We start from the raw sequence: 25,651 nt of genomic DNA on the forward strand, positions 1-25,651 counted from the left end.
AAATGATCAAGCTATTTAAAACACCTTATATCTTAAAGATATTTTAAATCTTTAAATATCCTTTAATCATAAAACATTTTAAATCTTTTGAACTCTTAAGTAATAATACTCTTAAAACATTTAAAGTATAAATATCATTTTTTCCATTTAGACGCTTGACCCTGAAATCTTAAACACATCCTTAATCGTAAGTAAAACGTCTTAAACCATAAAACTCTTTATTGAATCTTGTCCAAAACAAAACTCTTTATCCTTTTCTTTTGAAAACCCTTTGGTAGATAACAATCATAAAAATTTCACAAATAGGTGCAATGTATTATGCTTTTATCCCTAATATTTGTCTATCTCTTAGTCCTTTTTTTCACACGTTCTCTTTATTATCTTTGGTTCTCTTTTGCAATGGAGTTGTAGGACACACTGATCTTTCGACCAAATTATATAAATGCACAATCAACATAAGGAAATCTTTCGCCCCAGACCTCATATATGTTTGGATCGACACTGAAAGCCGGATATAATCTTTGACAAAATTAAACATCAGTGAGCTCGTGAACAATTTTTCTTTTTTACTTGAATTGACCTCTCCGTGTCATTCAATCACACACATATCATGAGCTATAAAAAATAGGGGTGTGCACTAAACCGAACAAATCGTCCGCACCGTATAATGCGGTTTAGAACTTTTTTTTTGGTACAGAAACCAACTTGTTTTTGAGTTTTTTGCAAAAAATTTCTAGTTTATAGTTTTATATCTCAAAAAATCAAAATATTTTTTAAATTTTTCAAAAGTTGTAAAATGTAGCAACTCATCAAACCGCACTTAAATCGTACAAACAGCACCGCATAACGCAGTTTTGAACTTCTAAGGTGCGGTTTGCAGTTTCAAAAAAACTCAAACCGCATATGCGATTTGACTTTAAACCGCACCAAACATACCCCTAATAAAAACTCAAATATTAACACGATTTCTTTTCAATTTAAATTTAGCAAATAAATAGATAAATACTTAAATATATAAAATAGCAATATAATTGTATTTATTTATATACCATCTTTTTGTTTATTTAGTATAATATTATACTTTTAATTTTTTATATTAAGGAATGAATTTAAAAAAAAAAAAATATATCTTGTGATGCATCATTGTCAAGTTTTTGATTTTTTGTTATTATAATATTATATCATATAACTCAATAATGTGGAATTGTGGATTCTTGACTTAACCATTTTTTTTCGTTTTTTTGTTATTATAATATTATATTATATAACTCAATAATGTAGAAATTAGAATTATGGATTCTTGATTTAACCATTTTTTTTTCAATAAATGGAAGGAAATTCTATTTTGAATATTCGCATCTTTTGCTTTAACATCTCATTAAGCGTTGATTGTTCCCGTTTCTTCCTTCGTCTTCTTCATCAAGCTGCGTACAGTTTTCTTGTTTACCAACCAGCCTTGTTTCCCGTAAGAGGTACGCTTTTATCTCACTTGTAACACACCGTTTCTTTCATGATTGGATCTTCTTTTCCGATTTAATTTCATTTACTCTGCTGTTCTTGATTCCATTTTATTTATATGGTTGATTGCTTATTCGTGCCCTCATATGTTAGTTCATCATTAAAACAAAGGCAAGAACGAGTTTTTTCTGAAGCATAAAAACGTTATTTTAATTTGCATATGGAGTCATTTGTTCGAATATTTTATCGCAATTTGTTGCAGACTGATAAATTTTCTCCTATTTTAATTTTGGAATTCTATGCTCTTAAATCAGGACTATTGTTTATGATTCCGGCTTAAACATAAGTAAACTTCAAGTTGATTCTGTGTTTTCGAATGTTTATATGATGCAAAAACGAAGGGTTTTTAGGGTTTTCCATATGATCCATAAATCCTGAATTTGTTCCCCTCATGCTTATTATTAAACTTTAGCTTCAGTTCTGTAAAAGGAGATAACCAGAATACTTTGTTATTTTATCTTTAGTCTCTTATTAGAAGTTTTTGAGATTAATTGTTGTGTAGACATGAAAAGTTACAGGCTTCTTTGTAAGTGCTATTATTTACACTGCTGTTTTTAATCAGATTTATTGATGCCATCAAATGTTAAGTCAAAAGGAGTTATTCTGATGAAAAAAGCCGGTTCTTTATACTTTATTTCCAATTCATGTCGACTGATTTGTACAAGTTTTTTGATCACATCATTTGTTACATACAAGCACGATAACTTTCTCCCTACTTTTGAAATTTGATGTCTGTAAAGTGAGACAATTGTTCATGATTCCAGCTTATCTGTAAGTATTTTTGAAATTTGTGTCTGTATGTGGACTTTGGAATATGCTGCAAAAAGTTATAAATGTTTTTGTTTGATTGTTACTCTGTGATGCAGTTAAAATAAGCAATTTATCAGTTTTGGACGTGTTCTACAATCCCATATACAACATCTAGAACCTAAAACCTATTGATAGTATATAAAGTCAATGAATATACATGGATAAAAAAGAGCATATCGCTATATTTACCACAGCAAGCCTTCCATGGATGACTGGAACGTCTGTTAATCCTCTATTCCGTGCTGCATATCTTGCAAAAGATGGACACAGAAAGGTTACTTTGGTCATTCCATGGCTATCTAAGAATGATCAAGAATATCTATACCCTGACAAGATAACTTTTGATACACCCAAAGAACAAGAGAAATATGTCCGTGAATGGATTGAAAAAAGGACCGATCTTTTGTGTACTTTTGATATACGTTTTTATCCTGGGAAGGTAAATTGTGCAAAGAGTTTTTTTTTTCCATGAAAATTAAAAAATAGCCCCTTTGGTTTGCAATTCTGATTGGTTTTAGTCCAAAAATGTATAATATATATATATTCAAAAATGGTCCTTAGTAGCATGTTTTGTTCTGGTTTTGGTACCTGACTTTAACAACACTGTTAGTTTAAGTCGGTTAAATCCTTGTAAAAATGACAGGAAGGGTAAAATAGTCATTTTGTACATACTTGATGGATCATAATTAACGGTGTTAACCCCAAGGACCAAAACCGAAACCAGTATGAAAGCTGTCAAGAAGGACTATTTATTAAAACGATTCCTTTTTGGACCAAAACCAAAGAAAATTGCAAACCTCAGGGTACCATGTTTGGAGTTTGCTCTAAAATTTGAAACTAATTTGAGTAAATACTTATTGATTTTTGAAGTTTTCTAGAAGTAAAAGAAGCATCCTTGCTCTTGGGGACATAACAGAGAGCATTCCGGATTCAGAATCAGATATTGCTGTTCTTGAGGAACCCGAGCATTTGACATGGTATCACCATGGTAAAAGATGGAAGATTAAATTCCGCCTTGTTATAGGAATTGTTCACACAAATTATTTGGAGTATGTCAAAAGAGAGAAAAATGGACGTGCCTATGCATTTCTTCTCAAATACATGAATAGATGGGTGGTCGATATATATTGTCACAAGGTAATTTACTACTGGAAAAACATAGTTTCTCACGTTCTTGCATAGATCTCACATTAACGTTGATGAATATTATGAAAATTGTTTGTTGGAAGAAAAGAAACAAACCTTTATGTATACAATGACTGTTTCTTGATGACATATCAAAAATCTTTGTGGCAGGTGATACGGTTATCTGGTGCTACACAGGATCTCCCAAGATCAATTATCTGCAATGTTCATGGTGTTAACCCTAAGTTTCTTGAAATTGGGATGAAAAAGAGAGAAGAACAGAAACTTGGAAACCAGGCGTTTTCAAAAGGTGCATATTTTATTGGGAAAATGGTGTGGAGTAAAGGCTACAAGGAGCTGCTTGAGCTTCTTGGTGATCATCAAAAGGAACTTGATGGACTTGAAGTTGATTTATTTGGCACGGGCGAAGACTCTGTTCAGATTCAACAAGCTGCTGAGAAATTGAATTTAACCATTAGGGTTAATCCCGGACGTGATCATGCAGACCCTTTGTTTCACGAGTAAGTAAAATGACCATTTTACCCTTTTTGATTTTGTTTCTTTAAATTATTGAATCTGACTGCTATGACAGTTACAAAGTGTTCATGAACCCAAGCACAACCGACGTGGTCTGCACAACAACAGCAGAAGCATTGGCCATGGGCAAAATCGTCATTTGCGCAGATCACGTCTCGAACGAATTCTTCAAGCAGTTTCCCAATTGCCGAACCTTCAAGGACGGGGACAGTTTCGTCAAAGTGACACGCCAGGCGCTGACCGAACAACCTGCCCCACTGACCGATTCACAAATGCATGAGCTCTCGTGGGATGCTGCAACCACAAGATTTCTGAATTGTGCAGAGCTAAACATGGCGCCCGAAAAGAAACCCAAAAAATCAGATTCCAAAACCAGTTTTATGACATCATCATTGAGTTTTAATAGGAATCTTGAAGACGCGTCTGCTTTTATGCATTTTGTAGGGACCGGGTTCGTGAGCCCTGTCCCGAATGAAGAACAACGTAAAGAGCTCGGATTGACCACTCCGAGTAAAAAAGACGGATTTACCCTTTGGAAAGGTGCATAATAAAGTTGTTTATGTATGTCTTGCTCGTTTGTTCTTGACTTGCATCTCTTTATTCGTTTACGTTGAATTGTTATTTATTAGTGATCTTGTAATTTACAATTCATTGTGTGATAACTTGTATTTATCTTTTTGACCTTTTGATTGTAATGTGATTAGCAATTTAGGATGTAATTTGAAAGCTAATGTCCGTTAATAATAGACTTTAACATGACATGACAGAGCATGACTGTCTTATACTAGGTTTGGCATTGGACTTACAAAATTGGAAATGGAAAAAATGCTATTTTTTAAATCCCACTCAAAGCAAAATGCGGCAATTTCTTATTTGAGCAAAATACATAATACATGAATACCCTTTTTATCATTTAGATGGGTGCAATTTTTGTGTCATTGGTTTTAGTCAATAGGCTGTATAGACTTGTCTTTAACATAGTAATATACAAGTTGCATAAAATTCAAGAGCAAAATGTCTTACATGATGGTTTTTGTATTGTACCTTTATATACTTACATATGGTTTTTAACATTGAATTAATGAAACAAATTACATTTCTGACGGAAGATCACAACCACAATCACAATTTTCTGCATGATCAATCATGGCTTGATTGCTTCCAACCACCCATATTCCCATCTGTTGGATCAAAACCTCGACTTCTCTGAAACATTAAAAAAAAAAAAAATGGTTCATTATTTGCTCATGTGAATGCTACAATATCTGCAAGTAAAGAACAACATGAACCTGGGCTGTAAAGTTAAGGCCAACTCTAATCTCTCCACAGTATGCATCGTCCTTCATTACATTATATGATTTTGCTGGGATGTCTCCATCATGAAACAAGGCATCCAACGAGATACTAAACAAGTTCACAACATCACACATTCAATCCGGTTTTTCATGCCCAATTTGTAACACAAGACATAACATGCCTTTAACATTCATTGAACTAAGGCAGAACTAACAAAAATTTGCCCAAAAAAATAGAATAGGGCCTTGCACTCGACCTCAAACCCCTAGGAGTGTGCAGAAAACCCAAACTTTAAATTTTATAATTGTTATTATTATTATTATGTTTTTTTTGTCATATGTTAATATCTCATGAGTTTTGATACTTGTCATTTTATGGTATTTTTAAAATAAATATTTTCCACTTGTCAATTTTTGATTTTTTTTTTAATAATTAAAATAATATCTATATATGTAAAGTATTAAATATCATATATATGATATTAAATTGCAATAAATACATTTTTTCATTTCTTATTTTAAACTTATACATTAAAAAATATTTTCTGTTTATTTTAATTTAATGTTTAATCTTTTTTTAAAATCAACTCGTGTAATACATGAATCTCACATCTAATATGTAAATAAATGAAAGAATATATGCAACTTACCTAGCATGGCCAACAAGATCATCTGCATTACCGGTATCGCTATCCATTATTTTGATCTTTAAATCCGCTGTCTCTTTACTCGAAACATCAAACAAAAATGTCTCGTTCCATTCAGGGTTAGATCCTTTACCTACATATTATTAACATATATGTATGTTTTTTATATATATTTTAAACATTCGTTCTGGTATATCACAAAAACCTATAAAAAAAAAATACGTGCCTGATGCAACATTGCTTTTCTTTTCCTGACTCCTGTACGTTATAATAACATATGGGTCCATGTTGCCTGCAACAAATTAATCAACTTATATATACTCTTCTTTTATAATTAAACGATCCCTATAAATTAACATGCAAATTTAAATTAATCTGTTATTTGAAAGGGCTTACATAGGACATCCGCGTTCTCCAGGCCTTTGGCGCTTACAACAAGAACTTCAAGCGTTCCTTCTGGCATGATTAATGGTAAGATAACAAGATTTCGATTTTTTTTGGGAGTTTTTCTCCTCTATGAAAGACTGCTTCAAAATTCAAATATATATATTTATCTGTGTTGTATTATTGAAGGTCGTGAGACATATTCGGTGGTTTTAGAAGTGAAAAAAAGAGAGGATAAATTTTTTTCAATTTACTATTTTAAATGAAAAACCTCATAAAATCTAGGAGTGTAGCTAGGGTCACATTTTAGAAATTTATTGATATAAAATGATAAATTTTCTTTGGCTGTGTCTGGTTTTGCAAAAAACAGAGCTTTATTCTGGTTTTGATTATATTGAGATTAAAATGACAAATTTAGCCACTGTATTTTTCATTTAATTTAATTAATTATAATTATTAAAAATGATACAGGAGCCATCTTCTTCTTAACTTCACCACCATTAGAGAATCATATTTTATCCATATTTTTATTGTATCCATCATCAACGCCTAGTAACAACGATATGAAAATGTATAATTGTTGAAGTAGAACTTCCTCGTATTAATTCAATAACACATATAAAATCAATGCGGCAACAATGCAGACGAGTTGTTAGCTGTGGGGGTAACCCTAATCGCTAATTTCTGATGGGAATTGCAATGTGGGCCTATAGTGCAGATGTAAAAATGGTTGCCAAGGCTGTTTATGGTGAATCTAGCGGGGCTGGTGGTATGGAGCGAGATGGGGTTTCCGGCGTCGCAGTTCTGATACGCCTCCTTCGTCACTTCTGCAACAGTATGAGATCCGTTGGCGAAATTAAAGATAAGCGCGTCATTGAATGTGAAGACATTGTGCAGCGACCAAATAATGTAGAAGTCATCATTTGGTGGCACGATCCACCCGAAGGAATCGCCGACGACATGCTCTCTTGCCGCCGATTGATGGAACTCCATTGATGCAACCACCATTGCCATAAGCAGAAGCAAGATTGACTTTAGTTTAGCCATTTTTGATCGTTTTTGTGTTCGTATTCTCAGGTTGCCCCAAAATGTTAGACTATTTTGTAGATTAAAGCTTGTCTGATGCCATGGGAAAGTAAGTTTTGGGTATATTTATAGGGATGTAAAAGTTGTAGGTATTTATTGCAAAATTTAATGTTGGTGTTATTAATGTTTGATTTTCGAGATGAAAAAAATACTTACTATCTTTAAAATACTGTTACATGTGTAAAGATATTATACAATACTCTTACCAATATAATCACTAATATATATATATATATATATATATATATATATATATATATATATATATATATATATATATATATATATATATATATATATATATATACTTACTATCTTTAAAATACGGTTACATGTGTAAAGATATTATACAATACTCTAACCAATATAATCATATATATATATGGAAAAGTGAATATACCCTTAAGGGTATATAAGCTTAGGTACCCAAACTCACAATATTACTTCGTTTTGTATCATATATATATATTTAATTGTCCAATGTTCTTCTAATTCAACTTTTAACTTGATTTAATTCCAAGATTTATATAAATTTTATACTTATCTTCCTCTTACATAATTTTAATTTTCAACCATAATATATAAAGCCTACTAGGTGTCCGACATAAAGATGTGATGTAAGAGAAAGATAATAGTGAAATTTCGAAAATCTTGAAAGTAAATCAAGTTAGGGTTGAAGTTTAAGAACATTATAATATATATCAAACAAAATGATGTATTATGATGGGTTAGAGTACCTATCCTTATATACCCTTAAGGGTATATTCACTTTTCTCATATATATATATATATATATATATATATATATATATATATATATATACACACACACACACACACACACACTAGTTTATAACCCGTGGGAACCACGGTTATAAAATTAATCAAACTTTTATAGTAAAAACTTAAAATTATTAATAAGTTATTTTAAATAAATTATTAATTTATGAGATATTTTTATTAGTTATGTGAAATTATAAACACTGATTCAAATAAATATATAAAATTAATTTTTGATATATATTAGATATTTTTTATCTGTGAATTAATGAAAACAATAATTTAAAATTTAAAATTTAAAATTTAAAATTTAAAATAGAATCATATCAATGATGAGGTCTAATAAATTTAAAATGAAAAACTAATAAATTGACAAGTGGCAACACATTAATTAAAATGTCTAATATGATGACACATAACAAAATAGTTATTCTTTTATTAGTGTATATATATATATATATATATATATATATATATATATATATATATATATATATATATATATATATATATATATAGGTTCAGGTTTATTTGATACCATTCTAATTTTTTGTGGGATCGTGAGACCAAATCTAAAAATAATTTTAAAATGCAAAATAAATAGAAAAATCCAAAAATTCTTTTTTTTTTTTAAATATTATTTTCGGAACTTCAATTAACTAAAAAAAATCTCATTTTTTTTTAAAAAATACGTGAAATATTGTAATAGAATATTACACTGACATATTCTAAAAAATAATTTTAAAATGCGAAATAAATGGAAAAATCTAAAAATTCTTTTTTTAAATATTATTTTCAGAACTTGAATTAACTAAATAAAATAAAAATAATTCAAAAAAAAATCTTTTTTTTTTTGAAAAATACGTGAAATATTCTAATAGAATATTACACTGTACATATTCTAAATAATAATTTTAAAATGTAAAATAAATGGTAAAATCCAAATATTTTTTTTTTTAAATATTATTTTCGGAACTTGAATTAACTAAAAAAAATAAAAAAAATACGTCTCACGGTCTCAAAAAATAGATCGTCTAACATGAACTTAACCCTATATATATATATATATATATATATATATATATATATATATATTCAAGCCAATGGGTGTGGCCACAATTTGATACACAACACAAGTTTTTCGTGTATGAGTTTTGGAAATTCATGTTTTGTGTCTAATTGTGTGGACATGAATTTTAAATTCGTGTTTCGTGTCTTACACGTGTTAAACCAGTTTACTTGTTTAAATATGAACAAGCGACACATATAAACATGTATAAACACACGACACAACATATATACATGAATTAAATCCGCATAATGTAATGATTTCTGTGTTTTCGTATAACACGGTAAAAATGTGTTTATCCGTGCGTATCGTGTAAATTTGTGTTTGACAGATATACATGATACACACACAAATTGTCATTTATGCCTCACACTTTATTGTTTAGGCCATTCATTATATTTTGCAACGCCACATGGTTGCGATGAGGTGATAGGATGCACACCACCTCTGTCTTGACGTGGCACCGTACAATGTGGTGAAATGTGGTTTACAGCACATAAAGGAATGCTCGTTTGCCCTATCATGTGTCTTTCTTTCTATTATTTTTTATATCTCTTTCTTGTCTTTATATCAATTAAAATTTTTTTTTAAATAATTAATAAAAAAAAAATATGGTGATATAGAGTGGTGAATATTTTATAATGGTATTGTGTGAATGTAATGATGACGTGTCATCAAATTTGATGTAATGATGTTGTGAGTATATCTAAGAATCGTTTGAAATAACCTTATATAAAGTGTGTTTGCTCGTTGACCCCTTAAAAGTGGACCACTTAAGAGTGTTTTCCTTTCCTTTTCCCCCTGAATTCAATTTTATAAATACCAAACACAATCAATTTTTCAACATCATAATGTGACGAAATGGATTTATCTAAAAACTGGTTCAATCAGACTGGTTAAACCGTTAAAAAAACATTTTTTATAAGCATATATATTGAATCTTTAAAAAAAACATAGAACAACCAATTTAGAATTAAAAATGCACTCCGACTAATCACTTTTAATTCATTAGTTGAGATATAAAACCGTTAACCACAAAATTATTTCAAAGGATTCACTCATTTTACTATTTATAAGACATCATCTCCTATTTATTTCTTATTTAGTAAAGTACAACGGATTATGCATATCAATGTTATATTCCTTATATCTATGGATGCAGTGGAGTTTCTTAGTAAAGTACAATGGATCATGTATAACAATGTTATATCCCCTAGATCTATGGATGTAGTCTTCAAAAAAATTGGTTTTACCATACAAAAAGGCTTAGGGGCTGTTTGGCAGGATTTGAATTTTTAAGAGGTCTGAATTTCTAAGAGGGTCTGAAACTTTAAGATATGAATTTTTAACATGTTGTTTGGTTAGAACCTCTGAATTTTTGTGCTGAATTATAAAATGACCATTTTACCCTTTTTTTGTTGTTGAATTCAAAGTTTATATTTATAAAATAACCAAATCAACTTCTTACATAATTATAAAAAAATATAAACACAATACAAAATCCAAATTAAATAAAAATCAAATCAAACATAAATATTTGACAAAAATCAAATCAAACAATACTCTAATATAAAGAGGTGAAGGTATGATGTTATAATAAATAAATCAATAAAAGTACATTGCTAGTTCATGTATTTAATACTTACAAAAACATTCTTACAATATCTATGAAAACAACTTGAACTCTATGCTTATATGGATCACATTACATGTATACAACCCTATTCATTCTTTGTGTTCCAAATCAATGATATGTTGTTAGCTACTGGTGATTGTCTTGAACCCTTCTTCACCAACAATATCCCACTGTATAAGCATCCTTTAAAGAACAATATGTTTTTCAAACTTGATTTTTTAAAGTTCACAGATCAAATATACAGTTTCATTCACCAAACATATGTATCTTTGTTGTCTATTTTAGATTCCCCAAACAATTGGCTGTTTTATCATCTTCTATCTTAAGATTTCAAACAATAATCATATTTTCTTGAACCTTGATACTAGTAATTACAAGTTTTATGAAATTTTATCATCTTCTATGTAATATAAACAATTTGAGACACAAATCTTGAAACAAATACATGTATCCTATGACGACCCAATGTATCCTATGACGACCTAGTATAGGATCGGGCATGAAATACAAAGAAAATCAAAACAATCGGGCATGAAATACAGATAAAATCAAAACAGAGTACTGGTAATCGAGTTCTAGGGCAAAAAAGAGAAAAAAAGAAAAAAAAAAACTATATATTTCTAAGAATCGGTTTTCATGTACCTGCCAAAGAGAAACAAGTTTGTGTCTTTGTGATAGTCGATTATCAGAATCTGTAATTTTAACCAATAAAATATCACCCCATATTAATCAATAAGAAACTTGCATAATCAATCAATCGATTATCGGAAGTTAGAGCTCTGATTAAAATCAAAGGAATTGTTCATAAAGGAAGAACGATAAGCGCACCTGCAATCATCAGAGCTGGAGGCGGAGCTGCTGCAGGCGAAGGTTGCGTCGAGGTGTAGTCGGAGGTTGTGTCTTAGAGAGATGTAGTCGGAGGTTGCGTCGAGGTGTAGTCGGGGAGCAGCTTCGCGGACGAATCAGGTTGTGAAGGGAAGAAGAATCGCACAAAGGGGGAGGAGAAGAGGATGCGTGTTTTGGTGAAGGGTCGATGTTAGGGTATATTGGGAACGCGTCTTTTTTGTTTAAATTGAGATGATGTTTAAGATCTGAAAAATTAAGAGGTATTTAGAGTTTTAAGAGGTAAAAATTAAGAGGCAAACAAACAATCTTAATCTAAATTTTTAAGACATTGCCTCTTAATTTTTACAATTAAAAGGTAAACAAACAGCTTCTTAGTGGTGCAACTTGTTGCTCGTTTATCTTCCTATTTGTTGTAGAATGATAACTAATATGAGCCTATTAAAAAATATATAATAATAATACTGTGTTACGTTTGTTAAAATTACTATCGAATAAATTAATGATGCGTTATTATTAGTTAGAATAACTATACGTTATAAATATATGTTCTTCAATTAAATAATGTTTGTCCAGCTATAGTCTTTTAATTTTTTTATGCCAGTCTTAAGTTTTTTAGGTATACAATTTCTACTAAATATTGAAAATTTAGGTGGATAAAAAAAAAAAAAAAAAAAAAAAAAAAAAAAAAAAAAAAACCTACCGAATACTAAAATTGCCATGTGAGCAGCTACTTTATAAATGATTATATAGTGTCTTGAAAAAAATGGTTAGATTTTATAGATATTGATACATTTTTAGAGTATTTTGAAAGTAAGAAAACATTGTTGATCACTTGATTGCCATTACAAACATCCAATTATGTTAAGCATATTTTATATAAGGACAATCACAGCATAGCTTTAAAATTTAAAGGACTGAAATTGCACATTAAACATCCAATTATGTTGATCACCGTAGGTTGGTTGATACAAATCTGATCAAGAAAGAGCAATAAATCATTTGGGGGGAAATGGCGGCAACCGTCGTATCGAAAGAGATGCCTCCGGAAACCGTCGCAAAGGTCACTGGATTCTTCATGAGCGTCGGCGGTGGCTCCGTAGTTCCAGAGAAGTATGAAGGCGAGCGAGTCCACCCCGATTTGATCCGAAGCCTGCTTAAAGTTCAACACATCCATCGTGGCCGGCTAACCTGCATCCTCACCGTCAAACCATACGTTTGCGTAATTTATCTCCGTCCCTCTATCTCTCTCTCTCCCCCTCTATCTGTGACTACAGTTCTTTCATAACGATTTATTTCCCTCCCTCAATGTTTCTATTTATTTCTGTAGTTTGTGGTTATTGGTACATTCGAATTTACTCGAACTATAGATCGAGTTCACACGATCGTTGGAATCTAACTTAAAAAGAGTGACATTAAGTTCGAAAATTCAGTCGAAATCTCGATTTAGTTCCTCTATAATGGTGGAATCTCAATCATCAATTCAGTTCATATGAATAGTCGAATTTAACCTAATAGAGTGATCTTAACTTCCAAACTCGTGTTGAAATTTGGGTTTATGTTGCTGTAATGTCATGTTCATTGTTTCTGGCAGAACGCTTATAACACTTTACATGGAGGAGCAGTTGGATCAATAGCAGAGATTGTGGCCATAGCTTGTGCTAGAACTGTTGTCCACAAAGATAAAGAGCTTTTTCTTGGTGAATTGAGCGTCTCTTATCTAGCTGCTGCTGTGAACCAAGTATGTGTTTGATCCAATTAAAGCTGTTGTGATTATCATAAGATGAGAGTATTGAGTATTGATATGATATTGAAATGCAAATTGTTTGTATATGAACAAACAGGCAGAAGTGATGATTGATGCATCTGTGATAAGGAGTGGAAGGAATTTGACAGTAGTTGCTATAGAGTTCAAGCTAAAGGATAAGGAAATATTGACTTACTTGTGTCGTGCTACCTTCTATAACATGCCTGTTGCAAGCCTATGAGGAATATTATACAATTATTACAGATTAATTGTACTAAATATCTCAATTATGTGTTTTATTTCATCATTTTATTGTGTTTTAAGTTATTGAAACATAAAAATCAAATTTATTATACATCAGGAACTACTAGTAACTCAATTTATAATATAATACAAGTAACAAATATTACAGTTAAATGTCATCTTTCAATTAAATAAACTAAAAATACAATGTGAATGGTTTCAAATGCTTGTGGCGGGTTTCATCTTCATGCTCTTTTGTAGAAGAATAGTACCCTACCACCATACTTAGCTGATGCATTCTAGTTTTCAAAGTTCAGCATAAAGAATCATTTTGTTCAACACAAAAGTTTTGGTAAAAGAAGTACTAAATTCAGATAAGATAAGACTGGGATCAAACTTATGGAAGAAGAGATGATGATGATAGTTCGTCAATGCATAGAGAATTCAAGATAAAGCCCAAAAATTGAGAAACACCCAGAGAATATATGGATTTCAATGATGATGATCAGATTGAAGTCAAACTTCTGCAAGAACAGAGAATGAAAGCTCCATTTGAGCTCAACGATTTGAACAGGAATTGGTTGCGTTATAAATGATTGTTGCAAGAAGCAATAAAGAACAATCAAAAACAAAAGTATAATTGTGTGGAAATCCTTGCGGGAAAAACCACATGGCACAACAATGACTAGAAAGGCTTTTTTTTATAGCCACGTGCAAACAAAGATGTGTGTGTGTGTGTGTGTGTTGGGGGGGTGGGGGTGATCTGTGACAATGGATGAATGAGTGTTATAATTATCAAACATCCGTGACCAAATTTTAGTTTGGATTAGGAACGATCTTCAGGGGTCATATTGTGGTTTTACCTGTTGAATGTCCACCTACACGATGAGGAAGATCTATCAATGTTTTAATGCATTCTAGTACCAAGAAAATCATAATAGTGACGTTTCTCCCATAATTATGACCCCTAACTCTTCTCGTTAACCAAGAAGCCATCAAAGGGACAAACTTTGCAAGAAACAAAATAGTTGAACGAAAAGGTGTTATAATTAGCAAACATTTGGGACTAAATTTAATTTACGTTGGGGATAATTGTCAAGGGTCATATTGGGGTTTTTTCTGTTGAAGGTTCACTTACACGATGAAGAATATATATCAACATTTTAAAGCATTCTAGCACCAAGAAAATTTTAATAGAGACCTTTATCCCCTAACAATGACCCTTAACTCCTCTTGTTAACTAAGAAGCTACCTAAGGGTTTAATTGGTGTCATTGTAATAAAGAACCAGTAAGCTATAGCTTAAGTTCTATTTATAAATAATCAAACCAAAGATTAAGAAGCACAATAATAGAATATGACATTTCCACATAAAGTTTTTGTTGACTTTGGAGGTTTAGAAATGTATTTTATTTTGAGTTTTTAATATATTAAGTGGTTATCGTTTACGCTTCGAATCACCATCAAATGAGTACAAGGAAAAAAGTCAAATACAAAGGATGAGTGTTTTATCTAGGATTAAAAGAGCTTTCAATCTAAAAACGTCACTGAAACCTTCTTTTTGAACCGTTCTGAAACCTGCTTTATGGCATCTTAGATCCTTCCGAATGAGAAAGGAAGAATAAGGGGGAGAAAAGGGAAGAAGTGAGTAAATTGAAGATCTTCGATGAGGAGATTGATGGCGGCAAGGATGTTTGATTATGCAACTAAGAAAGATAGATGTTGAACAAGAAGACCGATAGAGAAGCTAAAGGGTCAATGTGAGAGGGTGGAAAACCATGTCAGCCTTTAAGTTCAATCAACTACTAAATTGGCAACCACATGGTGTAACGCCTGCAATTTCGGGCTAGACATTTAAGATATAATAAATAATCTTAGCTAAATTTCGAAATTTCACGATAAACACCCAACACAGATATGTGCATCATAAAAAGTGAATCAGAGATAGGTTGCTTATTATCGTAACTAAACGAAATGAAAGTTGTAGTATTCATAAAAGCGAAAACATACATATATTAAGAACGCCTAAATCTGACTTCATATGAGAAAGTTATGATTTTTCGAAGTTTCAGTATACCAGTGTACGGCACATGAATCGAAATTTAAATTTGTTGAGTGTTAGTCAAAACAATTTAAACGAGAGTTGAAGATCTCGTAAATATGAACTCGTCGATATAAAAACAGTCAAGAATGAAGTTCGTATGAAAGAGTTGTGATTTTCGCACGAACTTTAACAATCTAATCTCTATTAAAATATGAACTTATTATGGAGTAAGAATTAGTTGTTGTGATCTAAAGGAAAGTTGTAGAACTCGTTGAGAGGATTTTGGGATATAAAGAACGTTGAAAACGGAGTTCGTATGTGAAAGTTATGGTCATCCAAGATGTGCAAAAATTACTTAGCCTGATGGCGTGGCAGTTGGTGGAGGCGCCATGTGGCCATGTTATGTTGTTTCATTCTCTGTGAGACAAGGTGACGTGGCACCATGAGATTGAGACACGTGGCAGCTTCTGGAAGATGGGGATGAAGATGAACCAACGCATGACATGTGGCAAAAAGCAGATGGAACCGTATCACCCATAAGCAAGACACGACTCATTATTTCCTCACATTTTACTCCAGTTACTCTTGGAGCCTCCTACCCCACAAGTCTGGTTTTACTAAATAATTGGAGCACTTTAGCGAGGCTCTAAGGTATCTAGGAGCCCGACGAAGAGGAGCTTTCGGGTTAGAGTTCTGCCCGCGTAATTACCCGGTTTTTGCTAAAAATCTTGTAAGTTAAGTTGCACTTATCATGTTTCAAGTGTAACTTATATTTATATTTATAGTCGTTATAATGAATCTATAAATAAGATTTATTAGTGATTATAAGGCATAATACCTATTGATCTACTTACGGTAGTGATGTCTAGGCTAGATCTAGTGAGGTGTTTTACAGTGAGATTTCCAAACAGTATACTCTGTATACCTACGGACCATACCTTCAATATGGTCTTACATGGTTGACCTTACTTGGTAGATCTTGATGTAGAGATTTAGATTAGTGGGGAATGAGACTATCATTAGTCACTAGGAATATAAGACTAAGACTTAGTGATATTCATACCTAGGTCTTTCAAAAGGAAAAGATAAGTTGTTAGGTGAACCTCTGCCCAAATCACAAGTCATCCACTTTCAACAAGTGAGTGCATAATTACTTTCATTTTACACATATATATGAAGTATTTAGATCATTAAATGCTATACGTGCTAATTATCTGTGACTAGGATGTTCTATGTTAGATGAAACAACAAGAGATGATTTGTATCTGATATTAACCATATATGTATTTTTGTACTTATAATATATTGGCTAGTAAAGGGTAATGAGAGATGAAAATGATGATAAGATGCCATGACTTCTATAAATACGATGAGAGATGAAATTGATGCTAGGATGCCACGACTTTTGTATTACTAATGTATTAACGATGAAGTCATCTAACAAAGTATAGATGACGATCACGTATTATTCTAGATAGTCCGTTGGAACACAGGCAAGTTCACAACTTGTAGGTGATGAACTATGATCGGTCTATATTTATAACATAATGAATTGTATTGAATATGTTGAATTTATGTGTGATTGCCCAAGAATGGCACTACTTTGATGGAATGTTGAAAATTATGTGCAGGTAATCATATATGACTAAAAGTGAGTGGAACCTGCAAGAAAAACGCGCAAAAAGGAGGCTACCAAACTGTTAGATTAGGTGTCTAAACCCATAACTATTTTTGGTATGTACTTGATTTGATTATGAGCATGGTCATTTTGGGTTGCCTTCACTCATGCAACTTGATAGGATGACAAGTGGAGAGAAAGTAGCATTTATTATATGAATAATAAGTTGGTACTCAGAATGGTTTTATTAATATAGTATAAGATTAATATATTATTTGGATATCATATTGTTTAATTAGTATTGATCAGAAATTAATTTGGAATTAAAAGAGACTGATTAAATGAATGGAGATTGATGTTGCAAAGAGATTCTAAGAGAACCTTAGTCGGAATCCTTCCATCTCCAAGTCATCTTGTTGCATAGAGTGTTTGTGACTCCATTAGAGGTGCAACAATTAGGACACTAAGCATTCAAGGTCAAGGATTGTTCTTGTTATTACAATATACCAAGCAAGGTAATGTTCTAACCCTAATTTATGTATGATTTTCAACATTGTATGCTAGTCCATAGGGTTATTGCTTTGGCGTTTATATATGCATGTTCAATAGAGAAAAACCTAGATCCAAAGCATTAGGGTTGCATGTACCCATAGAATTGTTGTAGTGCTCAAAACCCATCACAGACATGGGAGATGAATTGCTAAATTAATGAAGGAAAATGTTGTTGGGAGTTTTGACCACTCATCAATGTTTTGATCATATCTCATGCTTTATGACAGGGCCTTCCTTGATGCGTGTCGTCTTCCTTTATGACAAGGTCTTCCTTGATACGTATTACTTGTCATAACTATGCGTCATAAATGCGCATTGTAAATAGACGACGCGCAAAAGCGTGTCGTCTCTCGTTGTGATAGGGCCTTCCTTGACATGCATGTGCGCGTTGTCTGAGCGTTTTACGACACGCATTGTGCGTCGTAAAATGTTGTTTTTCTAGTAGTGAATAGATCATGAGATGAGGGTGAGAGGTGAATAATGAGAGAAGCCTTTACCCAAGCGTTGGCCTCGTCATCTTGCAGAGTATGGATGACAACCACAGACTATTCTAGACAGTCCGGTAGAACACTAGTAGGCTTGCAACCTGTAGGTGTTGTAAACGAGACGTTCATCCGGTGTACTCTAAAAAACCATTGACATGTATTTCGAGTGGACTCTCAAAAATAATATTGTCAAAAAAACAAGATAAACCCTGGAGATTATGGACTTAGTGCCTGTTATGTAAACCCTGACGACTACGGATTTATTTCCTGTTATATAAACCCTAACGGCAATAGACTTCCTGCTTATTCCTTAGGGAAATCCTTAGGAATAAATAATGAGGAGTAAATGATTCATAGATAAGATACTTAAGGATAAAGAAGATAATGGGGATGGGTAAATGGGTTAATTGTTTGATGATGAAACACAATAACTATATTATTATGGGTTGAAAACCCTATGTTCTCACCAGGTTTCCCAACTCGACCCACTCAGTTTATTTGTATCACAGGTGTCGATATGAAGCTACATTACACCGAGAGATTAAGGAGATATATATCACTAGTGTAAATGGATATAAGGTATGTTTATGCCTATGTTTCTATATAGACGATGACATCCTAATGTTTTAAAATGAATAAAATACATTTCTTTGGAAATACTTTGATAACGTACTTGTCATGTTTTACTGGGAAAAAAATCCACAATATTTTTCTTTAAAAGGATACTCTAATTTTCAAATAAAGTATAAACAAATCAGTTTTTTCTAGCCGTGTATTTGGGGATGTCACAGTCGAGTAGTAGCTCAATTGGAATATACAAGCGCAACTGGGAGCATGATGTGTGCCACACATTACACTCGACATATTATCAATCCAAGGATGGAGCACTAGAACATAGTGGGTAAAGTACTAGGATACATGAAAACGTCAAATACTCTTGAGTTGACATACTCATCTTCTCTCAGAATACTTAGAAGGTTATTTTGATGCTACATGAATAGATCACACCAATAACTCAAAATCTACAAGTAGTTGGATTTATGTCGCATCCCATATTTCGAGGCCAAAAATTTTGTTTTTAAATTAAGTAAATCATAAAATGCGTTACCAAAACATTATCAATATTACATCATTTATATAAACATAACTCATGTCTCAAAAACCATATCATCAGGAACAATGAAAATCAGAGTACAATCCCAGAAAAAATCTGATACGGAAACCATGTGTGTGATGCGCTGCTACCCCGCTGGCTCCTTCCCCTTAGATGAAGAGGTACCTGAAATCAAAACTGAAACTGTAAGCACGAAGCTTAGTGAGTTTCCCCGTCATACCACATACCATAAAACATCATCGGTATCTTACAACCGGTATCTGCCATTGGTATCTTTCAACCGGTAACCATCATCAGTATCTTTCAACCGGTACACGCCATCGAGATCTTTCAACCGGTAACTGGGGACTATTTCACCCCCTAGAACTAACATACAGTAACAAGATATAATCATACAGTCAGACATAACTGGGTACTGCCCTACCCTTCGATCTTAAAGACTGATATCAGGGATAAACAATCCCTTCTACACACATAGCATATCACACAGGCATATCTCATGACCAAACATGTAACCATACCAAGATAATTATCACAAAGACAACCATCTACCAAATACCCCTGTTGGTGAGCCAGCATTGTGGCCGTAGACCCACCCCTATTGGAAGGTAACTCACCTCGATGTCATGTAGTGTCTGAACTGTCCTCTTCGTGAAGATCGACTCTCCTCGACTCCTCACTCCCTACATGACAACCCTTCTAAGTCAATAAATAAAACATACAACCTTAACCAGGGTCAACCCAAGTCCAGTCAAAGTCAACATTCAATTGACCTGACTCGCCGACTTGGCCTATCAACTCGTCGAGTCCATGCTCCTCTATCTCGATACAAACCCCGAGTCAACTCGTCGAATCTAGCAAGAACTCAATGGGTTCTCCTTCGATAATAACATCGGGACCATCTTCATCTGGCTCATCGAGTTCATTTTTGAACTCGCCGAGTTCATCTCCCTCATAAGAACTTGTCAAGTCTACAACTTGTCGAGTTGTATGAGCAACTCGTCGAGTCCATCTTCAAAGGTTGGGAGATTGCCTTGGACTCGCCGAGTCTGCCCAATCCACTCGCCGAGTCCCATGAGATCCAGGTCCTTTTTTGAGTCTTAAACAACCAAGGGACCTCCTTCCTAAAAACTAATCCATCCTCAGAAAGGATTTGGTGTTTAATGCTCATTGACTCACCGAGTTCCAAGAACAACTCGCCAAGTCCAACCTTGACCATTACTATACATTCAATTTAAATGGGATCTAACACACCAAAACCATAGATCTGGCCTCCTAATGTCCGTTTTATACATAAAGTTCCAAGCTTAATGCACATGCTTGGGGTTTTTAGCTCAAAAGTCCATATAAAGTGCTCTACAATGTGCATGGGGCTCTCATGGCCCTAAAGTTGGCACTTTTATGCCATAAGACCCCTCTTAAGGCCCAGATCTGAGGTTAATCCTCACTCAACCCCTCAAAATCCAAAAATGGCTTAGAAAGCCATAAAAATCCCAATTCCAAAGATGAAGAAGGACATAGATAAGTCAAGACAGAGGCATTTACCTTGATGAAGCTGAAAATAGGGTAAAATCTCTGGATCTACAAGTCCCAACTTGAAATCCTAAGCTTCCTCCTTCCTTCTAAGCTCCACAAACCAACCAAGAACACCAAAATGGCCTTAACACACACACACACACAAACGGCTAGGGTGTCGATATGCAGCTTTAGGGGAGTGATAGGGACAAGGGAGGCTGAGTTAAGGTGTTTATATAGGGTGCAAACCCTCAGATTTAGGGTTTTACTCTCCAAGCATCTACTCGCCGAGTCAGTCACCCAACTCGTCGAGTAGGTCACCTAAAATGTCTGCGAGTCACGATCCTACTCGACGAGTTGATCCTCTAACTCGTCGAGTTCTAGAGAAAAAAACACAAACTACTTGAATAAAAAGGCATACCAGGAATCAGGTGTTACATATGTCGTAGTTGGTGTTTTTATTTCTTAGGCGAGCAAGAAAGAAAAATGCAAAGATCATTCAATTATGTGAGCTAATCTAATTTCCTTAGCAAGAACATGCAAAGAGGCGAAGTGGATTAGTGATCTACTATTGGATATATATATATTTTGAATACTTCAATTCCATCTATATTTATGTATTGTGACAGTGAGGTCAGACTGTCTATAGTATACAATACAATATATAATGGGAAGTCAAGAAATGCATATATGGGACATAGTATTATGAGAAAATTAAATGAGAGTGGTACTATCAAATTTGGAAGATCCACTTACGAAATCTCTGGCAAGAGATTTGGTTACATCTACCACGAGAGCATGGGTCTAAAACCACATTAGAATTGTTTAGTGATGGAAAACCACGTTGACATTAACGATTGTTAAGATGACAATAACAATTGAAGGTACTATCATTAATGATATATCCATGTGAGGCATGATAGTACGTCATTCCCGAGAATGAGGTTTACTAACAATCTTAACAAGGTTTTAGAGACATCTAAGCAACGAAGATATTGTAAAAATTTGTCTATATAATCTAGAGGTTGTGTTACCTCAAATAAAGATAAGTGTTTTATCTTTAAAAGGGTCATGCAAATAATTTTAGTTCTTAGTCATATTAACGCTCACTGAGAACGCAAAGATAGAAGTTAATGTGTAGGGGGTAAACTCGGGTCATAACAAGGCTCTTGGTTTAAACCTATAAGGATGGCATTGAATCGGTTTCATGTTTTTTTTCCACATAAACAAGGGTTTAATCTCCGTGACACCCAAGTGACATCATATGTCATAGTTAAAGGAAAATTTGCAAATTGGTGGGAGATTGTTGGAAATTATAAAGGATAATGCAGGTTGGTATTTTTCCTTCACTATTAGAAAAACAACCTTTTACGACGCGCAATGCGCTTCGTAAAATGCTCAGACAAAACGGAAATGCGTGTCAAGGAAGGCCTTGTCATAAAGAAAGATTACACGCTTTTGCGTGTCGTCTATTTACAGCGTCATTTATGACGCACAATTATGAACGCATTTACGACGCTCATTTGTACTTGACGACATGCAATGTGTATCAAGGAAGGCCCTGTCATAAAGGAAGACAACACACATTTGCGTGTCGTAACCTTACGACGCGCGTTTAGGACACGCATTGTGTATGATTTAAGCCCCTGTCATAAATGAAGATGACACACATTTGTGTGTCATAAACTTCAGCAACCATTTACGATATGCATATACGACGTGCTTTTACGATACTTATTTACACATAATACAAAAAAAAGCAAATATATACCATAACAATCAAGTTGATCCAATAACATCATGTCAAAACATTGTAATACGTTGATATTAAGGGGATATGATTGTACATTGTTATTAAGAAATTTTCCCTAACTTATAACCTAATACTACATTTGTGGCACACTTCCTCCAATGAAAAATGTTGCAAGAGGTTTACTGCTTACTTCACGGTTTCTTCCTTATCTTCGTTTAACTTCTTTTCCTGCTCAACACACATAAATGTTGATTAGATTCATGTTGTGTTTATTAATATTCGGTTTTTATGATTCCCAATAGGACGTATATATGAATGGATAGTAGGGGATTATATAATCTTAATTTATATAACAAATAGGAAAAAATGAATAAAGAAACAAAAAGGTAAGTATAAGAGTTAACTGAAATTTGCACTCTAACTCTCATATCAACCGTAAACAGAAAGTAAAGCATAAGTTGTCCTTTCTCACATTTACCCATTCTTCATTTGTTTTGCTTAGTATATTACTTTCATCTTTGTGGCCTTTGAATCTCATTAAGGAAAATAATTTGTGGATCATGTCTTTTACTGATTGAAAGAAAGTGTAATTGACTACAGTCTATAAGATTATAAGTTTAGGATACACAATAGATGGCCACATGTGGTAGAAATAGCTCTTCCTTCTAGCTCCCTCCAGCATGCGTTACAGTGTATATGATGATCTTCAGATGATTTGATGTTCCTTAGTCCTTAATAATACCTAATGTTAAAGATCACCATTTGAATATGAGAAGTTTGCTATTTTTCTATGCATAGTAGAAGGCTCAAGGAAAACCAAAAACAGTAACTATAGCTATGAACAAAGCTAAATATCAATTGTGATTACCATCAAAGATGACAACCTAGAAGCCATATGCACACTAATCTGAGCATATTAGAATACGGGAGTCAACAAGATGACTACATTGTATTTTGGGAGATATATAATAAACCTTAGTTAGAATAAATAATAACACACTACACTTGTAAATTATTGAACTAAAAAGATGAAAAAGAAAGAAATAGAAATGACATACAAATACATAGCCTGCATTTTAGGAACATGTTGTTTTAAATAAGAGTTGACCAAATCTGCAGGGATGTTTCCGGTCAAAAACAGGTCAATGGTTTGACTTGGAAAACTTTCAAGAACATGCATTGAGAATTCCAAAACAAGCATAGGGTCCGACCCACATAGAGGCTACAAAATACACAATACAAAAGTTTATAAAAGTAGTCAAAATAAGTGACTTCTTTCACTATCAAAAGAAGAAAACATTTAATCAAATAGTTTGCGGGAATTATGTTACCCTCGAATTTACTTTGAGAGAAACTAGCGAGTCCTGGGGGGTGTGTGTGTGGAGAAATACAAATACAAAATTAAAAATTAAAAAGATTGGAAGAAAATCACAAAACTTAAGCTTAATAAGTAAAGGAAGCTCACCTGCATGTAGAAAGTATTGAAATTGTTGTATCCATTCCTGCAGTAAGGAAAGATATATCTTTTTAGTTAAAACATGAATTTTAAGCTAATATTGAAACAACATACTTTCACAAGTGATATAAATAAAGGTAAAAAAATTATACGAAGTACATTTTATAATGTGGAGCATCCCTATCCAATGCTTCACTTGCTCAGAAGAGTGCCATTCAGCAAATGCTTCACCAGAACGTTGCTGCCCATTTGATAATCCCTCTAATGATCTGCTAACCCCAGACTCCTCACTTGAACTCCCTGCTATTTTACCACTCACAATTCCTTAAACCCTCCACCAATTTTCCTTAAAATCACAAATGCAACCACATAATCAAACTCAGTAATCAGAACACTAGTCCCTATAGTGGGTTACAACACTGAGATAAAGATTGGAAACATCAAAAAAATCGCTAATATCATAGATTTTGATTTGATGAAAGGAATTCTATCAGGAAGATTTCTTCATTCGATGAAAGGAATGGAATATATATATATATATATATATATATATATATATATATATATCATTATTAAATAAAAAAACCTTATTTTTTAGAAAGCGTGTACAACGCGTGAGCATGCCTCAAGGAAACGCATATGGCAACGGTTGAAGACAATCAATCGTCGCTTTAGACAAGACGTTTCAAAGAGAAAGGTACATCTTTTCTCAACCGCTTTCTTTCAGGGTCCTATTTCCGAATTCCATCCGCACAACAGAACGAAACAACTTACCACTGTGCCGATGCAAATCCTTTTTCTCTGTGTAAACCATGTTTTTCTCAGGCCTCCTATTTCAATTTCACGTTGTTTATTGGCCGCCACGTCAGCCACCTTTTGAATGGCGCCATGGCATCAACATCGATTCACAATGTCTTCCTATGTGTATATGTTTGATGCTCGAGATTGTGTGCGCCACCGCTTCCCTTCACATTGATATTGCCGATGTTCCCTATGATGCTAGACAATTCTCTGATTCCCCTCTATACGACCTCTCCCCTTTTCATCTCATATCAAGGCAAAATCAATTTTACTTTGCTGGCTTCGATTTCCTACAATTTATTGGTTCTTGCTTCTCTTCTACATCCTATCACGACATGTTTTCCTTTGATGTTTACAATCGGCCCATTTGTTACTTAATCGGTGATGAATAGCATCCACGTCCACCAGTGCGCTGATAATTTACTATACCCTCCTCGTTTTCCTTTCAATTTAGGGCTCTGTTCTAAATCATTCTCGGTATTTGATGTTGTTTGTTAACCAATACACCACTAATTCTCTTCTCTCATTCTCTATTTGTCTGTTTTTGGGTTTTGTTGTTTCTCTATGTAACCCTTTCTCCACCAACTCTCTAAC

General features: G+C 33.3%; 3 protein-coding genes and 1 pseudogene across 4 annotated transcripts; 2 read left to right on the forward strand and 2 right to left on the reverse strand.

The window, feature by feature from the left end:
- Positions 1 to 1,316: 1,316 nt before the first annotated feature.
- Positions 1,317 to 4,673, forward strand: DGD2 (digalactosyl diacylglycerol deficient 2). Of its 2 annotated transcripts, XM_078963705.1 has the most exons (6): positions 1,323 to 1,472; positions 2,081 to 2,289; positions 2,385 to 2,767; positions 3,199 to 3,465; positions 3,625 to 3,974; positions 4,046 to 4,673. In XM_078963705.1, exons 3-6 carry the CDS (start codon positions 2,486 to 2,488, stop codon positions 4,536 to 4,538), a joined length of 1,392 nt encoding a protein of 463 aa, XP_078819831.1. In that variant the 5' UTR covers positions 1,323 to 1,472; positions 2,081 to 2,289; positions 2,385 to 2,485; the 3' UTR covers positions 4,539 to 4,673. The 2 variants fall into 2 exon arrangements, with proteins under 2 accessions (XP_078819830.1, XP_078819831.1); XM_078963704.1 differs by lacking the exon at positions 2,081 to 2,289 and having other exon boundaries at positions 1,317 to 1,472.
- A 260-nt stretch (positions 4,674 to 4,933) lies between these two features.
- LOC145004725 (elicitor-responsive protein 3-like) lies at positions 4,934 to 6,437 on the reverse strand. The gene is made up of 5 exons (XM_078963706.1): positions 6,329 to 6,437; positions 6,159 to 6,224; positions 5,936 to 6,065; positions 5,280 to 5,394; positions 4,934 to 5,196 (listed from the first exon to the last, which is right to left on the reverse strand). The coding sequence occupies exons 1-5, from the start codon at positions 6,393 to 6,395 to the stop codon at positions 5,131 to 5,133; spliced, it is 444 nt and encodes a 147-aa protein (XP_078819832.1). The 5' UTR covers positions 6,396 to 6,437; the 3' UTR covers positions 4,934 to 5,130.
- A 503-nt stretch (positions 6,438 to 6,940) lies between these two features.
- Positions 6,941 to 7,363, reverse strand: LOC145004990 (umecyanin pseudogene; annotated as a pseudogene).
- Positions 7,364 to 12,695: 5,332 nt separating this feature from the next.
- LOC145004158 (uncharacterized) lies at positions 12,696 to 13,784 on the forward strand. Its single transcript, XM_078963049.1, has 3 exons — positions 12,696 to 12,952; positions 13,325 to 13,471; positions 13,575 to 13,784. Exons 1-3 carry the CDS (start codon positions 12,743 to 12,745, stop codon positions 13,716 to 13,718), a joined length of 501 nt encoding a protein of 166 aa, XP_078819175.1. The 5' UTR covers positions 12,696 to 12,742; the 3' UTR covers positions 13,719 to 13,784.
- Positions 13,785 to 25,651: the final 11,867 nt, after the last annotated feature.

Source organism: Lactuca saligna, chromosome 7 (assembly GCF_052625555.1).
Source record: "Lactuca saligna cultivar CGN05327 chromosome 7, ASM5262555v1, whole genome shotgun sequence".
NCBI classification, from domain to species: domain Eukaryota; kingdom Viridiplantae; phylum Streptophyta; class Magnoliopsida; order Asterales; family Asteraceae; genus Lactuca; species Lactuca saligna.

What these genes read in the sequence shown, in the direction of transcription:
- LOC145004725 (XM_078963706.1), bottom strand. Translation starts at nt 6,395, where the DNA reads ATGCCAGAAGGAACGCTTGAAGTTCTTGTTGTAAGCGCCAAAGGCCTG. An exon ending in GGAGAACGCGGATGTCCTAT is followed by an intron (nt 6,225 to 6,328) that starts GTAAGCCCTTTC and finishes AATTTGTTGCAG; the next exon opens with GCAACATGGACCCATATGTT. An exon ending in GAAAAGCAATGTTGCATCAG is followed by an intron (nt 6,066 to 6,158) that starts GCACGTATTTTT and finishes AATAATATGTAG; the next exon opens with GTAAAGGATCTAACCCTGAA.
- DGD2 (XM_078963704.1), top strand. Translation starts at nt 2,486, where the DNA reads ATGGATAAAAAAGAGCATATCGCTATATTTACCACAGCAAGCCTTCCA. An exon ending in TACGTTTTTATCCTGGGAAG is followed by an intron (nt 2,768 to 3,198) that starts GTAAATTGTGCA and finishes TGATTTTTGAAG; the next exon opens with TTTTCTAGAAGTAAAAGAAG. An exon ending in GCAGACCCTTTGTTTCACGA is followed by an intron (nt 3,975 to 4,045) that starts GTAAGTAAAATG and finishes CTGCTATGACAG; the next exon opens with TTACAAAGTGTTCATGAACC.
- LOC145004158 (XM_078963049.1), top strand. Translation starts at nt 12,743, where the DNA reads ATGGCGGCAACCGTCGTATCGAAAGAGATGCCTCCGGAAACCGTCGCA. An exon ending in CCGTCAAACCATACGTTTGC is followed by an intron (nt 12,953 to 13,324) that starts GTAATTTATCTC and finishes TGTTTCTGGCAG; the next exon opens with AACGCTTATAACACTTTACA. An exon ending in TAGCTGCTGCTGTGAACCAA is followed by an intron (nt 13,472 to 13,574) that starts GTATGTGTTTGA and finishes ATGAACAAACAG; the next exon opens with GCAGAAGTGATGATTGATGC.